General features: G+C 37.2%; 4 protein-coding genes across 4 annotated transcripts; all 4 read right to left on the bottom strand.

Moving 5' to 3' along the window:
* Positions 190-7998, bottom strand: LOC18610306 (protein GDAP2 homolog). The gene is made up of 15 exons (XM_007045886.2): positions 7854-7998; positions 6994-7332; positions 6243-6320; positions 5993-6048; positions 5381-5500; positions 5207-5277; positions 4566-4659; positions 4156-4359; positions 2743-2994; positions 2269-2377; positions 2022-2089; positions 1104-1173; positions 950-1024; positions 775-866; positions 190-539 (listed from the first exon to the last, which is right to left on the bottom strand). Exons 2-15 carry the CDS (start codon positions 7306-7308, stop codon positions 464-466), a joined length of 1680 nt encoding a protein of 559 aa, XP_007045948.2. The 5' UTR covers positions 7309-7332; positions 7854-7998; the 3' UTR covers positions 190-463.
* Positions 8945-10526, bottom strand: LOC18610305. The gene is made up of 4 exons (XM_007045883.2): positions 10237-10526; positions 9911-10000; positions 9726-9822; positions 8945-9345 (listed from the first exon to the last, which is right to left on the bottom strand). The coding sequence occupies exons 1-4, from the start codon at positions 10445-10447 to the stop codon at positions 9207-9209; spliced, it is 537 nt and encodes a 178-aa protein (XP_007045945.1). The 5' UTR covers positions 10448-10526; the 3' UTR covers positions 8945-9206.
* LOC18610304 (UDP-glycosyltransferase 13) lies at positions 10619-12722 on the bottom strand. Its single transcript, XM_018115059.1, has one exon. It carries the CDS (start codon positions 12206-12208, stop codon positions 10784-10786), a length of 1425 nt encoding a protein of 474 aa, XP_017970548.1. The 5' UTR covers positions 12209-12722; the 3' UTR covers positions 10619-10783.
* On the bottom strand, positions 14666-16404 carry LOC18610303 (UDP-glycosyltransferase 13). Its single transcript, XM_007045876.2, has one exon. It carries the CDS (start codon positions 16266-16268, stop codon positions 14871-14873), a length of 1398 nt encoding a protein of 465 aa, XP_007045938.2. The 5' UTR covers positions 16269-16404; the 3' UTR covers positions 14666-14870.

Genomic DNA, 16405 nt, shown 5'->3' with positions numbered 1-16405 from the left:
TATTTCAATGGTAAGAACTTGAAATTTCTTTTTCCAATATCCAATTCAAATCTGTCTGATGAGCTTTTAAGGGCAGAATGTACACTCATTATTCCAGAACAAAGGTTAAAACGAACTCAGAAAGATCCTAGAATGATCATCAAGAAATCATGATGATGATGATTGAGAGAATAAATAACACATTGTAACAAAGCCAACTGCACAACTTTCAATCGAAAGCTCAGATCACCCTGAAATATTATTAACAAATCATTTAAGATGATACAAGAGAGAGAGAATATTACTTTTCCTCATCATAAAACAAACATATCATTGCTCAATAAATTAAGAATTTGACTATTTCTACACGATAAACAACCACCAAATACAAACCCCCCACCCTGCCTAGAAAATACAGTTGAAGAGAAATCAAAACAAGAATCAGTGGCTTTTTTCCAACTGGTGAAACTCTATATTTAAATGTCTATGGTCGATGGTATACATATTTCGTTCTGGGGTCCACGATAAGACCCTTTCCGCCATTCACTTCTAAATCGTGCCTGCAATGATCATATCAACAAAAAAGATTGGAATCAACTTTCTTATCCTACTCTCAGTTATCGTTCTATGTCTTGAGCATTCAACATATTAATAAGCTTAATAAGGCAAACTGTTGAATAACAGAATTGCATTGATGCAATTATAACACTGCAGAAGAATGCCCCTTGCCTACAGATTAGAAACGGTGGCATGTTTCATTTGAAATAATAATTAGATTAAACTAGAGCACTCAACTGAAAAACGAAATCGGGGATGGTCAATTGCTCACGAGGAACATATCTGAATAGCTGCAGAAGCCTATCAGCATATACCACTTTCTTCCACACCTATAGATAAATTCCGAGAACATCAAGTTACAGCAAAATTCCTAGACAGGTAAATCATTTGATGAGAAACAATTAAGACATACCACATTGTCCACGAACATTTGCAGAGCAAAAATTGCAGCCTTCAAGTGAAAGGTAGGATGAAGAACATATATTGCCTATACCAAACAAGAAAGAGGATCAAAACTACGACTGTAAATGTATATTCAGATTATATGGAATAGTTGAGCTGCATACATGCAGGTTACGTTGGTGCTTCCGACCAAGTATTTGCTGTAATCTTCTCATCCATCCTAAGTCTGGTTGGCTGGTTATTCCAGAAAGAGAAAAATGTAACATGAGCAGCGAAGGATAAAAAACAAATTGAATTCTGAAAATGCATACAAAGACAATCTTGGTTATATAATGGTGTTGTACCAAGATCATTTTGTATTGATTAAAATGGAAATTTCCAAATCTAGATTCTTTTGCAAAGGCACAACTTTTTTGCTTGTTTTCATTGCTTTAACTATGCAATTGCCTACGAGCCATTATCTGTTACTGCTATCAACGTCTAGGAAATCCTCTGGTACCCAAAAATTTTATATGCAATTTCATAGAATGACTTGTATGAGAAGCATAAAAATTGACCAGCTGTCACAAGTGTAAAAGAAATTATGGATCATTGTTTAATAAAATCACATGCAGTTGTACAGCAAGTTCAATTTTCCAATAGCATCACTGTTTCTTCTCTGAATGGTGGCACTGTTTTAATATATGTTAATCTTTGACAATCAGATCAAAATAAACTTTCCCACCGGGAAAAGCATGATAACCAACAGCCATGCTACTGATGACCCTAAAGAAAAGAGGCTTTTCCCTTTTTTATGCTGGAAGTTCCCGTAGGACCCAGCTACCCTGTAAAATTTTTATTAATGACCCTAAAGAAATGCGTTGAGAATTCATTGCTTATAAAAGCAATGGTTATGAGCTAATAACATATAAGGGGAACTATTGCTATCAGAAGAAAAAGGTCTAAAACCTTCCACTTAAAGAATCCAAACATTTAACCAACACCCCCAACACCAACCCCCCCACCCCCAACCGTTTACCCCCTGTAGTTGCTTTGAAGTGCATAAAATTTCACCAAAATTCTGCAAACCATACAATACTTACATTTGTAAAGATGCTGCAGAGTGAAAGTATACAATAGTATAAGGCTTCTGCATTAAGGGTTCAAATTCCTGAATAAAAATCAAAAGATGATATTAGCTCAAAAGGCCAGTTTTGAGTACAAATATGCTTTTAGGCATCCATAACCACAAAAATTTTCCCAAAATCAAGCAGTGTAAAATGATGTGCAATCAATGAGACTGTGTCTGGAATTTTAGAAGTCCAAATGAACCAACCAGTTAGCTAATACCTTTACAACATAGAGAATAAAACGTTCAAGCTCAAGACACCGCAGCAGAAAATGTGCTCCAACAACAACCATAACAGGGTGACCTTCACTGTCCACTCCCCCGCGGTAACTGACATAAAACAAATAAACTAACTAAACATTATATTCAGACCAGGACCAATCCAAGCATGTATGGAATTAATGAGTCTCATACTATAAACAAAACATGGCCCCACATACAGTTAGCAAAGCCAACAAATAAAAATCGGAAATTCAGAAGAAGGTAAGGGAGAGTAAAGAGTAAACAGTCTGACGACTTCAGCTGTTTATATAGTGAATAATATCCTAGAAACACTAACACTACAGGGACACCCAAATTATTCAATGGAAACGAAAATTTTGACCAAATGATTCTCAAAAATAATGAAATATAATAAAACAGAATGCTAACTCAAGATAGGAAAAAGTTAAAGGACATCTGCACGATACACTTACACAATTTTCATCTCTGCAATTTCAGAAAGATTAAGAGAATTTGCCTTAGCGAGGTATCTGGAGTGAAGTGAGTATTCTTCAGCAGCTGATAATGGAGGCCCACCAAGGTCACCAAATCCAAGCATCTTAGCACAGGTCCAACCACCTTGTGCTTGAGCATTTTTTTCCCATTGTTCCTGGCGTCTCTGATCTGGATCTTTGATCAAGGACATGAAAGCGGGATCCAAATATGTATCTAAGTAATTTGAATTCCTGAAAGAGTAACAATCATCCAATAGTCGTTTGATGACTAGAAATTCAAATAGGCAGCGATCATTTAGCATAATTAAAACAGAACCACGATAATTGGAAGAGAGCAAATACATGAAACTACATGGAAACTCAGAGAAGCAATAGTTTGTTACACTTCGCCAAACATAACTATCTAGCAACTAGACATAATAAGTAAAAAAGTAACAAGTTTTACTTCTTGCTTTTATAATATCTTTCTCTAAAGTCAAAACCCAAAAAATCTACAAAGCTGGAATAATGCATATCTCATATATGATCAAAGCATATAGCAAGATGCAGACATCCACATACGGCAACAAATATGAAAGAACTGCATAATTTCTAGAAAAGAAAGAGCCATCAGGGACATATTTCATCCAAGAGATTTAAAACCAACCTCACTAAAGCATGTGGCTATTATGTGAGTATTCATGAGTCTACATGCGTGCTCATATGTGTGCAAGATAGAGAGATCAAATAAAATGGTGAAATGCATAATCTCCAGAAATGATAGGGAAAGCAATTCATATTTCATTAAAAACCACCCTTTATAAGGTGCATAGCTTTTAATGTGGACAGGCAAAGCATATTTCATTAAAAACCACCCTTCATAAGGTGCATAACTTTTAAATATGGACAGGCAAAGCATATTTCATTAAAAACCACCCTTCATAAAGTGCATAGCTTTTAAATGTGTTCAAGTACACAAATGCATGAGCAAGTGTAGGTGTGAGTCAGTGGCTACGAGAGAAATAGAGAGGCTTCAAATATCTTAAAAACAACTATGGTTGCAAGTAGTACTCGCCCACAGCAAGAAATATGCTCAAAGGAATCCAAAATATTGAATCAAAAACTACTCTGGTTATAAGTTAAACTCACTATCACAAGAAAATGCTGGAATGGAATCTGAAGTTTTGATTTATTACTCTGTGAAAAGTACTTAGTCACTTAGATATATTAAACAATACTTTTTTGGAAAAACAGCATATCAAACCAACAAATTCACAAGGTTGTGCTATAGGCACACCTACATTCCAATATCTTCACATTATGATGCATTTATTGATCAATCTACGACCAAGAAGTGAATATAAAAAAGTATAAAAATGATAAAGACTTTTATCATGAAATAGAGTTACTGACCTTCGTACCAAACCTACATCACTAACAGGGAGTTCAACTGGAGCTTGGGGAGGCTTTGGGATGGCCTTTTTCGGCAATGGCTTTATTCTGATTTTACGCTCATCTATGATAGTCTCACCATTCTCATCCCCAACATCAGCAGGAAGCTTGGACATGGCCACCTCCTCCTCATGCTTATCTCGAGGAAAGTAAAGCGGAAGCAATCTACAATTTACAGTATTAAATGAGACGACACCTCAGACCTATAGCATTTTAAATGAAAGGAAAACGAAGAAAAAAAATACCTCATAACAATGCATTCTTAAAAAAAGAAAACAAAGTAAGAAGAAATGAAGGCATCATGACAATGCATCTAAATAAGCAAGCCATCTTTGCAAGGTAGTAGAAATGAATAAAAATAGTACGATTACCTCTTATAGATCTCAGTATCAGGTGATGTGCTAGTACAAAAAACGACAGCAGTAATTTTATCTTTCTGCTTTTCAAGAAATCGCCGAACAGTCCCTGAAGAACAGGAAAAAGTTTGAATCCAGAAACATTCAACCTCCAAAACACTTTCAATAACATATTAATATGAAACAAAGGTTGTAAATGCAAACAGATAGCGTTCTTTCTTTTTTTAAAGAAATTTCACCCCTGTAAAAACCATGTATTAGTGATGAAAATTTCAGATGACATGTATTGTCAATTAAATGGTTTTAAAAGGTAATGAACAGTCCACAAAAGTCAATGGCTCCAAGAACATTGTATTCCAATAGCACATTGAAACAGTCAACTTAGGAAAATTAGAGGCACAAACGGCATCGGATCCATTGCAAATATTCAAAATATAACATCTTATATTATTGTTCTTGTTCATTTCATAAGAAAAACATTTCAAAATTTCCTTGCATTTTAATTCACCACTTTCTGTAATAACAGCATTAGAATAATGAAATCAAAGTTGCAAAAAGTAATACCAAAAAGAAAAACTTTGAAATTCCAGATATTTTAGTTCACAAAATATCAACAGAAGCCAAAAATAGCAGTAACGCGTAGGAAATTTTCTCACTTATAGCCACATGTGCAGCTGGTTCACGGGGATAGTTTTTAGCCTCTGTGTATATACAGCCCATAGCAATACTGCATTCGTACATGTCAAGGATAATAATTATCTTACTCCACAAAACAACAGAATAGTAAACAAATTCGAGAAATACAGTGTATAGCATCTGCAATATCAAACCTCCGAAGACCATTATCAATGAGAAGTTCAAGGCAAGATCGATAGCAATGACTCAGAGCATTTTCAGCAGCAGTGTGATACTTTACTGCATACTTGGGACCAACAGTATGGATAACTCTCCTAACAATATGATACATAAAACCATCAGTTTTCAGTCAAGACAAGATTTCATGACTATAATTTAACTATAACACTTTCAGTGCAAACTGAACCAAATGGATTCAAAAATAAGGAATATAACAAGCAAGTCATCACAGCTGCTCAAACGAGAGGTATGAACCACTGCTCATGCAGCATGATCACAAAACTGATCAATGCACGATTAAAACAAAATGATGACATCAAGCTATTATATTCCTCAGTCTTCTACAATAAATTATAAACAAATGAAAAACAAAGGCAAGTGAAACAGTTAAAAGAATTATAGGAAAGCATTACATCTCGACTATAAACAAAAAGAAATTATCATTCTGATTTTTTTTTGAAAGATAATTATCAGTCAGATTTACAGAGCACTTTATTGAAGTGCATCAGATGCAAGTGTCAGATAATATCCTTGCAAACCATTGTCTCTATACAGTCTAAGTTACAGAAGTATGTGAACATACTCACCTAGCAGGAAGATCATATGCATTAGTAACTTTGGCCATCCCTGTCCTGCATCCACCCTGTCCATAAAAGGTACATTAAGTCATTCTTGCTTTAGGTTTACTTATTTCCAACAGCATGCTTCATAATCACAAAGCTTTTTCACACACTAAAAAAAGCTTAGAACGGAACTATCAAATGGTGCAACAGATCATGAAGTGTATCCATGGAAAAAGTTCTCATATAATTTCTTCCTGATTAATGTTGAGCATACCAGTGTTGAGCATTCTTCTGCAAGACCAGGCCCAGCTGCTGCATGCAAACCATGACTACTGTGTGCTTCATCCAAGTTCTGCAATCAAGCATGCAAATAACATATCAGAATATTTACATCTTTAAATAATGATATGTTTTTAGCTGAGGAACTTTGATCCTTAATGGGATCAAAACGTTAACCAAATTCCTCATATCTGCACATTAAGTATCAAACTTACCCGCTCAAGTTAGCACAAAGGTTAAGTAAAAAGCCCAACAATTTTACAACTTTTTCCACATTGTTAGATATACAAAGCTTTTTCCACATTGTTAGATATACAAAGAAGAAAGTTCAAGTCCTTAAGGGTAGATAAAATGAAAATACACAAGCATAAATTAATTTTAAAATATACTCAAGTGTGGGAACAAAAAAAAATCTCAGCTCAGTTCAGTTCAAAGATTTTGAATAAAATTGTAAAGCACATGCAGGTCAATTTTAACTATCCATTGGAAAACCAATCAAGCCTCCTTAAAACTCAGTCCTTTTCTTTATCACTTCAATCCTCAATAGAAATTCAGTACAGTTCCAATGTTACTAGCAGTCTTTTTTCTCATCATTTCCTTTCCATATTGGCTTAACCACATAACGTACATGTGTAAGTGTGAAAAATGCAAGGTTGTCCATAACCAACGATAAAGCAATTGATGTGGTTCTTCAAAATATTTTGCATCTCTACAAATCAAATAAGGTTGGGAAACTTGGTGCTTACCTCATTTGTAGAGTTAACAACAGCATCAACCTCAAGGTTCCACGGCTGTCCCCTCCACAAATATATCTTTGAGTTTATTTCATGATCAACAGGAAACCTTGATACCATCCCATTGCTACTACTCTCCTCCCCAGGAGATGTTAACGGGTCAGGGAAAAACGAATTCGAAAACGAAGGATCTTCATTCTCATCCTCCAAAGAAGACCTATACTCCGCATCAATCCATCGTGGGACTTGATCCAAGGTCACAACAGAGTCCCCATTATCAGTTGGGACTCCCCCCCTGGTCGTGGCTGTAGCCACTGTCCGATACATTGTCCCAACTCCCAATCAGAGTCCCTACCAATAGTGAATCACAAGTCCTTTAGTAACTCAAACTTCAACCAAACAAAATAAATAATGGATTATATAATGAAAAAAAAAACAAAAGGTAATTCACACGATCCCCACCTCAAAATAACAAAAATTATCAGAATAGAATCTATATTTGAACCAAAAGGAGAGTTTTTATCAATGATCATCAACAAATTTCAAGACTTTTTAACCTATTGAGATATCAATCACCAAAACCGACTTCTCAAAAATTCCCCAATTCTCAAATCACCTTGATTTGACACCACAAACATACATGAATAAGCTAGAAAACTGAAATCCATAATTCCTTATACGCGAAATGCCGGAATTAAACAAATTCCTATAAAAAATTAGCAACAACAACCAAATTAAGCTTAAAAAAATTAAGCAATTACGTGTTGGAAAACCCAATACTCCGAGCTTTCGTTTAAAACAAAACAATTGACCAAAAAAAATCAAAATTCAAAGAAACCCATCAAAATTCAGAGATGGATTAACGAACGTACCTGAAATTGAGAAGCTTGGGAATCAAAATTGATCTTCAATTTGATTTTGGGTTTTAATTTCTATTTCTATAAATGAGGAAATTACAACTACTATTGCTGGGTCGATGAGCTGGCGGTTGCGGTGCTCATTTTGGCCAGAAATGGATTTGAGTGGAAAAAAACAAAACTATACTTGATTGTCTTTTTCTGTCAGTTTTGACTCATGATGTCAGGGGGCCCTCCAACTTTCGGTATATTCCGTTTAAGGCCCTCTCTTTTATACTTTTATGCTGTCAAGTTAAATTTTTGTCACGGGCGAGTAAATTTCGGTTAAAATTGAATTAATTATAGGAATTGAATAATTTGGTTAAAACGGTTTGATTAACTCGAAAATGATCATATTCAATTAATTAACTTAATGGGTTATTTAGATTACCCGAATGAACCGATTTAAGATTATAAGCATAAAGGTGTGTATTTCAGTATATTTTTATTAAGGTGTTAGAAAATTTGAATGTTATTAAGTTTATGATTTTGTTAGGATTGTATAATTTAAATTTATTTTCTTTTTAATTAGTATAGAAAATATAAAAGTAAAAAAATTGAGCTTGAATTTGAAATTTTCCATTAATTCGATTACCAATCAAATTAATCTATTTGATTTAATTAATCAATTAATAATACTTGATTTTTTATTTGTTCGATTATTTTTTAAAAAATATTTAGTTAATTTGATATAAAATTTCTCAACAGAATTAATCAAATTATATTCAAACGTGATTAGACAAAGTTTAAATGTCAAAAAAACTTTATAATAAATTTAAAAATTTAAACAATAAAATCTTAGCTATCTCGATAAGCATAAGTTTGATATAAACTTAATGAATTATTTTATACATGTGTCGATCCTTTTTAACCGTGTTTATAAAGTTTAAAAACTTGATCATCATTGCGTAATCAACGATTTTCTTTATTTATATAAGCATGCAATTGGTAAATTATTTGATTAATTTAATCATGAGGAAGCATTCATCCAGTTCCTCATTTGTGAAGTTATTTAACCATTGATTTGCTGTCTTTTAGGGTTGGATTACAAGCATCACACATAAAGCTTATAAGCAACTGTTTCTTTCCATTAAAAGGGAAAACTTCAAGCTACAAAAGATTTGAGACAAGTACTCATCCAGTCACGCTTAAGAAGCATGCCATTTCAATCCAAGCATGGCTTTCATCTTACCTCACCAAAATGCCTGTAACCAACACCATTACATGTTTACTTCGTCTAAGAAATGGAGGGCAAAAAGGGTTCTTGCCATGTTGGGATTTGCTTCTACTCTTAGTCTAAGGGGAGGCATTGACCTGAACACCCTCCATTCATTTTACTCCAGACTTCTGCTTCAACATGGCGATGAAGCTTTCTTTCTCTTCGGGCGACATTGCCTCCACTGAGCAATCCCCTACACCCCACTCTGCCCCACGTAGGCAGTACTTGTCTAGAGTTTCCTGCCTGTTCCTGGAAATTACCACATTGCAGAAAAAAACATCACAATCAAATGCGTTAACACTGTAACTGATGGAAATAACCTCAAAGTCTCAACCTGCAACTCCCCAACCACTCAAAGCTAAACTTTACCTAAGGACAGTACATTGTAGATACTTATTTATTGGAAAATTTTGGTTTGATGCAGTAAAAATTTTCTGCCTCAGGTTAGGGACATTAGCTCACATCAAGCAGAGGTATTGTAGGCATTGTTGCAATTCTCAAACTAGCCTGTTTGATACAATGGGTCTTGCTAGAGGTGAACTTTATGTTTACAGCAATGGCAAGTGTAAAAATCTACATTATTATAATAAGAGAAATAGCTCAAGTCAAAAGGGTTAATGTTGAATTACATTTCTTTGTTCTGCTTTGACCGCTCTAACAGCTGCTTGAGCAAGGGGGATGACTTGAATCTTTCATCAGCTTCAGCGTACTTCTTCTGGTTTTCTTCTGCATAATGAAAGGCCATTGTGTCTCATAAAACTTGAACTCAAGGCACAGAATCACAGTATTAGTAAAAAATTAGAGAGAATCAAACCGTTGAGTCGATTTAAGAAGTCAATTTGAGGTAATTGAGGACCAGGAACTGATTCTATTCCAGAGAATCCTGACAGGAATCCAGCTTTAGCTGCCAAAAGGAAAAACCAGAAGCTCAAGTGATCATTTTCTATTATATCTTTAATTTCTACAACCATGAAATTTGTTGAATTCCACGCAGATGTAACATTGCAGTGTCATTCAACTTGCAAAAGAAAGACAACCCAACTCAGCCTACTGCTCAACTCAATAGCTGAAGCCATGAAATAACTAACCCAACATTAACTCAGATGATAAACAGAACAAATAGGGGCTGACTCTATCTACCTGGAGCTGGAGAGAGGAAGATCGTAACTGAAGCAGCCAAAGGAAGAAGAGACTTGTGTAGCACCCGATTCAATGGTAAACAAGACGAAGAAGAAGAAGAAGTTTTCAGGTTTTTACTGCACCTGGTTGAGGTTCTTTTATGAAGGTAAATGGGGTTTTGACAGATTGGGAAGAGGGTGCTTGGCAGAGAGGAGGCTGTTAAGCAAGTCATTGTTGGGCTGCAGGCCTTTCTCTCTCTCTGTAATCGATAGGCGTTGGGGGGATAAGAGGAGGCAAAAAAACAATGTGCGGTTGATATTAACTTTATAAATTTAGTATTAATGACATTATCTTAAGGTATTCTTTGTCTCTAGTGACATATTCGATTTCCTCAGTCAAAATCTGCCATCAAGTTTGCTTATTAATCAATACTTGAGATGGAAAAGAAGAGATAATAGGATCCAAAAGGAAAAGCTACAGATTTTCATGGTAATTACTCCTTAATTAACATTTAATGGACTTGGTTATTAATCTAAAAACAGTAGACAGAGAAGCTGCCACCAAGCTGCTAATTAATTATGCCATCCTGTTCTGTCTTCTTCCAGCTCTGGAAAAGTTCCTTCAACATGTTCTCGCAGCTTCCACCAACCCCAACAGCCTGTCTAGCCTCTTCACTGATTCTTGCAGCCGTCGATTTCAACGTTTCACTCCCCATCAGCTCTTTAATTCTGTCCCCAATCTCCTCTCCTTTCACCACAATGTCAGAAACCCATCCCCAACTCTTCATGCACAGCCCCCATCCACCTCCCTCTATCACTTCTGCATTGATCATCTGGTCCCCATGTTGTGGCCATCCAAGCACAGGAACTCCATGCCAAGCAGCCTCCACCACCGAGTTCCATCCGCAGTGGCTTATAAATCCACCGACAGCTTTGTGACTCAGTATCTTCCACTGATTCACCCATTCTTTTACAACCAATCCATTGTTCATGACCTTCTCTTTCAGCTCCTGCCCAAGAATCTCATCCAAGCTCTCGTCTTCCTCTTTGTCAACTACCTTACTCTTCACCACCCAAACGAATTTATATCCACTTAGTACCAGCCCGGTCCCTAACTCTCTTATTTGCTCCTTTGACATAGGTGTCCTACTGCCAAAGCTGACATAAACTACCGACCTTTCCTTTTGACCCTCAAGCCATTTCAACGGTGCAAAAGAAGATTGCCCTTCAAACTCTAAGGGCAGTAAAGGTCCGACAGGAAACACTGGAGGCAATCCTTCCATTGCTTTTCCAACAGTAAGCATCTCCAGAGATTGCTTTTCAAGCCCTTCAAAAGAGTTGATCAAGACTCCATTGACATTCTTGATACTTCGACTGTTGTCTGAGAAATTTTTCGTAAAGAAGCTGTTTAAGTCTATAAGTGTTGGAGGAAGTGACGACACAGGGATTGGTGAACCAAGGCCTGGAACTCTAATTTCATCACCGAACCGAGAGGAACCACCGTCGGTCTTCGACTCAGCAATCGAAGGGAAGTATGCGAAGAGGGAGAACATTCTGGCTGATGTTGTGAAGAGGATGTAGTTAGGGAGACAGAGATTAGCGGTGACTGAAACTACAGAAGACATCAGGGTCATATCAGTGATGATAAAGGAGAGGGGCGGAGATAGCGAGGAGAGGAGAGGAGAGAGGAGGTGGGCTGATCGGCGAATAGTTTCCCACTGGAGCTTAAAAGGGTCATTGCAATTGGCAGTTAACGGGTCAAGAGGGAGAAGCGTGAACTTCTTTTCAGAAACTTGAGGAAAGGCGGAGAGGAAACCAGAGATAAGTTGAGATTCAGCCAAGGAGACTATGGGGTGTGTGGTGATTAACGTGACCTGACATCGTTGGCTGATAAGAGACCCAGCAAGCCGAAGGAAAGGCAGCAGGTGACCCATGCCAGAGCTAGGGAGGAGAGCAACATGACGATGGGAGTACATACCGTCAGAGTTCGACATGTTAACTAAGCCTGGAAATTGGGAAGCTCAAGCCTGGAAATTGAGTGGAGAAAATGGGTGAGGAACTGAGGATTGTTTTTGGTATGTTGTGGGGTTTAAAACTTTTGGGGGAAGAAAATCTTGGTTTAAATTTGGTATGTTGTGAGGTTCAAAACTTTTGGGGGAAGAAAATCTTGGTACAAATAATTAACAAGTCATCAGATCGACAGTTATCAAGGACTGGGAATCAATGAATGAATGGGGACCGGCTCCTTAATTGATCTACTCGTCAGCCAAAACAGTAAGCCAACTAACCTTCTTGCTGGGGCATGTCATGGTTTATTGTTTTTGCAATCTTGGGTTGGTTGAGCCTTGGCAGATGACACACAAGCAGTAGATGATAGTTTATGCTGTCTACTTTTGGACCTTGTGGTTTGCTTATAATGAATCGGTTTTTAACAACAAAAAACGAGACTGATTCGCAATATTCTTTCTTACTAGATTGCGATTTATGTTCCGGTGCGAGCAGGTGATGGCGTTAATACAAAGTGGCTCAATATCTTCAAATGTTTTAAATAAAAATATTTAAATAATATTTTTTATTAAAATTTTATTCTTCTAACATTTTGAGATGTAAAATTTTTAATTATGTTTTTATAATCAAAATTTTTTAATATTTTTTTTAATTAAAAATATAATCAACACATTTATTAATTTTAATTTTGAAAAACTTGACATCCAAGATTCCAACTTTGTAGAGTTTATGGCCATTCTCCATGCACTGCTTCTTTTCTCCCGTTCCTCCTTTGTAAATTCTAAGTTGATTATTGAATCTGACTCCAAGAATGCTTTATCGTAGGTGATTAACATTGATACGAGGCCATGGGACAATTGGCATTTATTTAACGAGGTTGATGCACTTGTTCTTTCACTAGGTATGGTGTCCTTTACCCATTCTTTATGAAAAGGAAATTATTTTACAAATTTCCTAATGAAGTTTGGAGTTAAAAGCAATATGACATTTTCAGCACAATGGTAACTTTTGATGTTTTTATTAAATTGAGATGTTGCCTTTTATTTTATGTTAATATTTTGATTTGTTTAAAACGTTTGCATTGTTTTGCGGAACTAATTAAGCACCAATAGGAGAATCTTTTGTTTAATGGTACTATACCTTGATTGTATATCCTGGCCTTGACCCTCATATATGGGCTGATTTTACACTGTAGTTTCCATTATTTTAATACAAATTTCATTTGACTAAGAAAAAAAACCTAAAAGTCATTGCAACAAAAATGGTTGGTCAGGATTTTGCTGATGTCGCCTCAAGCAGTTGCCGGGGGGATGGGGGGCAGGACACAGTTGGAAGCATTTGCTTCTACTTACCAGCAACAACACAAGTTCAAGCAAACTGTATACCAAAAGTAGTGAACATAGCTTGAGTAAGTCCATGAACACAAGGAACAAAAAAAACAGACAACTATGAAGAACGAATATGGTAAACAGTAGATGTTCAAAACTGTCTTGATTAACTAGAATTTGAAGCATGTTGTTTGTATTTCCATTTGGTTGTTAAATGCTGCATGAAGTAAGCTTGTTTGAACTTTCACAGTATTCTTTTCTTCAGGTCTTTGGATTTATATCTTTCAGCATCCATTTTAAAACCTTTAGATTTTTGTTTTTTGTGCCTATTCCTAGAAATTGCACCGCCAAGTTTGGTGTCTGTTTTAATGTAAAGGGCCAGCAGTGAACGGTAAAGCCATGCTAGTGTTCAACTAGCCGGGCCCTCGAGTCAGTACAACCCTGATAAACCAGGCCCCTCCCTGTTCTTTAGTTGCCTGGCTGCAGATGCACTAGCCAGTGTCTTAATGCACTACGAAAAGTAGGGTACGTGGTTCATATAGTAATCATTCGAATTCTGAAACACGTGGCCCATGCTATACCTTTGAAACATGACAAATCATGGAAGTGAACTCAATGCAAAAGTTAATAATATAGTAGTTGCTACACGATCATGGATGTATATAATTAGTTGTAAAATTTAATATCTAGTCTTGGTAGTTGTAAGAACATTCATATTATTGATTAAAATATAATTATAATTAGAGATACTTCAACGAAATTCTCTGTTCTTCACCTAGCATTTCTGAGTAGGCTTCTCTAGAGAATGTTTGTTTTTCCAGCCCTTCAAACGTGTTGAGCAGCAGCACCCCATCGAGTTTCAAGAGATTGGGACTGTCTTCTCGGAAAACTTTTGCAATGACTGTTCGAGTTTAACAGTGGTGGAGCAGGTGATGATCTTGGTAGTAATGGATCAATGCCTGGAACATAGATCACATCACCGAACTGTAAAGAACCATCATCAGCCCTGGACACGTACAGTAATGGAAAATGAAGGTAGGGAGACAGATTTCAGGTGACTGGAATGAGGGAGAGAGAGAGAGAGAGGAAATCGAGGTCACGTCTGAGAGATTTTGATTGCCATAGAAATAATATCTTATTAATTAGATTATAAACAGCAGTTGTCGGAATGGCCACCTGCCGGTAAAACAAAGCCAGTTGCAACCTACAACAAGACTACATATGGCACAAACAAGTGGTAATAAAACATATATGAGAACACTAAACAGAGAATAGCTGGCACGAAGCTGCTAGCTATCAGAGAAATGAATCCATGAATCTCTCAGTGCGCCTTGTTCCAGCTCTGCAAAAGTTTCTTGAGCGAATCCTCGCAACTTCCACCAACCCCAGCGGCCTTCCTTGCCTCTTGACCAATTCTTGCGGCTTCCAATTTTACTGATTCACTGGCCATGAGTTCTTTAATTTTCTCCCCAATCTCCTCTCCCTTCAACAAAACATCCTCACCCCACCCCGAACTCTTCACACACAGGACCCATCCCGCGGCTTCAACCACCTCGAGATTAATCCTCTGATCCCCAAACTGACGTTGTGGACATGCCAGCATAGGCACTCCATTCAGGGCAGCCTCCACCACCGAATTCCACCCGCAATGGCTCAGGAAACCACCCACAGCCTTGTGACTTAGTATTTCACATTGATTCACCCATTCTTTTACGACCAAACCATTATTACTACTCTTGATCCTCTGCATTAGTTCATACCCCAGTATCTCATCCAAACCCTCTTCTTCCTCTTTGTCAAGTATCTTAGTCCTCACCACCCACAAGAATTTACATCCACTCAAGAGTAGCCCCATCCCGATCTCTCTTATTTGCTCCTTTGACGTGGCTGTCCTACTTCCGAAGCAAACAAATAGTACTGACCCTTCCTTTTGATCCTCAAGCCACTTCAAAGTGGCAAGAGATTCTGGTCCCTCAAACTCACAGGGCAGAAGGGGTCCGACGGGGAACACTGGCGGCAACCCTTTTACAGTATTAAGCATATCTAGAGCTTGTTTTTCTAGCCCATCAAAGGTGTTGATCAAAACCCCGTTCACTTTAGTGATAGTCTGACTGCCTTCTGAAAAATTTTTAGCAAATGGACTGTTTGAGTTTAAAAGTACAGGAGGCAGTGATGATCTGGGTATTGGTGGAATGCCAGGAATTTCAATGACATTGCCAAATTGAAAAGAACCATCATCAGTCTTGGTTGAAGGAAAGTATGCCAAAAGGGAGAACATTCTGGCTGATGATATAAAGAGTATGTAGTTAGGGAGACGCAGATTTGCAGTGATTGGAATGATAGAGGACTGCAAGGATATATCGGTGACGATAAATGAGAGAGGTGGAGATAGCGAGGAGATGAGAGGAGAGAGAAGATGTGCTGACCGGCGAATAGTTTCCCATTGGAGTGTAAAAGGGTCGGCGGAATTGATCGTGGCTGGATCAAGAGGGAGGAGAGTAATCTTCTTTTCAGTAACTTGAGGAAAGGCAGAGAGGAAACGAGAGATGAGTTGAGATTCAGCCAGGGAGACCACAGGGTCTGTGGTGATCAAAGTGAGTTGACAATGGCAGCGGAGAAGCGCGGCAGCAAATCGAAGGAAAGGTGTCAGGTGACCCATGCCAGAGCTAGGGAAGAGAGCTACATGAATACGGGTGTGGATAAGATCGGCGTTTGACATGTTCTAGGGCGTACTGTGATTGCAATGCTGTAGCTTAGATGAGTGGAAGAGAGTGGGTGTTTATCTTTTCTCATAAAGTGGGATTTTTATAGGCTCCTTATTTTTTTCTAACCCCAGCACAGTAAAATAAAGCCATA

This window comes from Theobroma cacao, chromosome 2 (assembly GCF_000208745.1).
Source record: "Theobroma cacao cultivar B97-61/B2 chromosome 2, Criollo_cocoa_genome_V2, whole genome shotgun sequence".
Lineage (NCBI taxonomy): Eukaryota > Viridiplantae > Streptophyta > Magnoliopsida > Malvales > Malvaceae > Theobroma > Theobroma cacao.
This window is presented reverse-complemented; position numbering and strand designations above follow the sequence as displayed.

What these genes read in the sequence shown, in the direction of transcription:
- LOC18610306 (XM_007045886.2), bottom strand. Translation starts at nt 7,308, where the DNA reads ATGTATCGGACAGTGGCTACAGCCACGACCAGGGGGGGAGTCCCAACT. An exon ending in TCTGCAGCATCTTTACAAAT is followed by an intron (nt 1,174 to 2,021) that starts GTAAGTATTGTA and finishes TGGAATAACCAG; the next exon opens with CCAACCAGACTTAGGATGGA. An exon ending in ATCCCCGATTTCGTTTTTCA is followed by an intron (nt 540 to 774) that starts GTTGAGTGCTCT and finishes TGATCATTGCAG; the next exon opens with GCACGATTTAGAAGTGAATG.
- LOC18610305 (XM_007045883.2), bottom strand. Translation starts at nt 10,447, where the DNA reads ATGACTTGCTTAACAGCCTCCTCTCTGCCAAGCACCCTCTTCCCAATC. An exon ending in CTTCCTCTCTCCAGCTCCAG is followed by an intron (nt 10,001 to 10,236) that starts GTAGATAGAGTC and finishes TCCTTTTGGCAG; the next exon opens with CTAAAGCTGGATTCCTGTCA. An exon ending in TCAAAGCAGAACAAAGAAAT is followed by an intron (nt 9,346 to 9,725) that starts GTAATTCAACAT and finishes GGTAATTTCCAG; the next exon opens with GAACAGGCAGGAAACTCTAG.
- LOC18610304 (XM_018115059.1), bottom strand. Translation starts at nt 12,208, where the DNA reads ATGTCGAACTCTGACGGTATGTACTCCCATCGTCATGTTGCTCTCCTC.
- LOC18610303 (XM_007045876.2), bottom strand. Translation starts at nt 16,268, where the DNA reads ATGTCAAACGCCGATCTTATCCACACCCGTATTCATGTAGCTCTCTTC.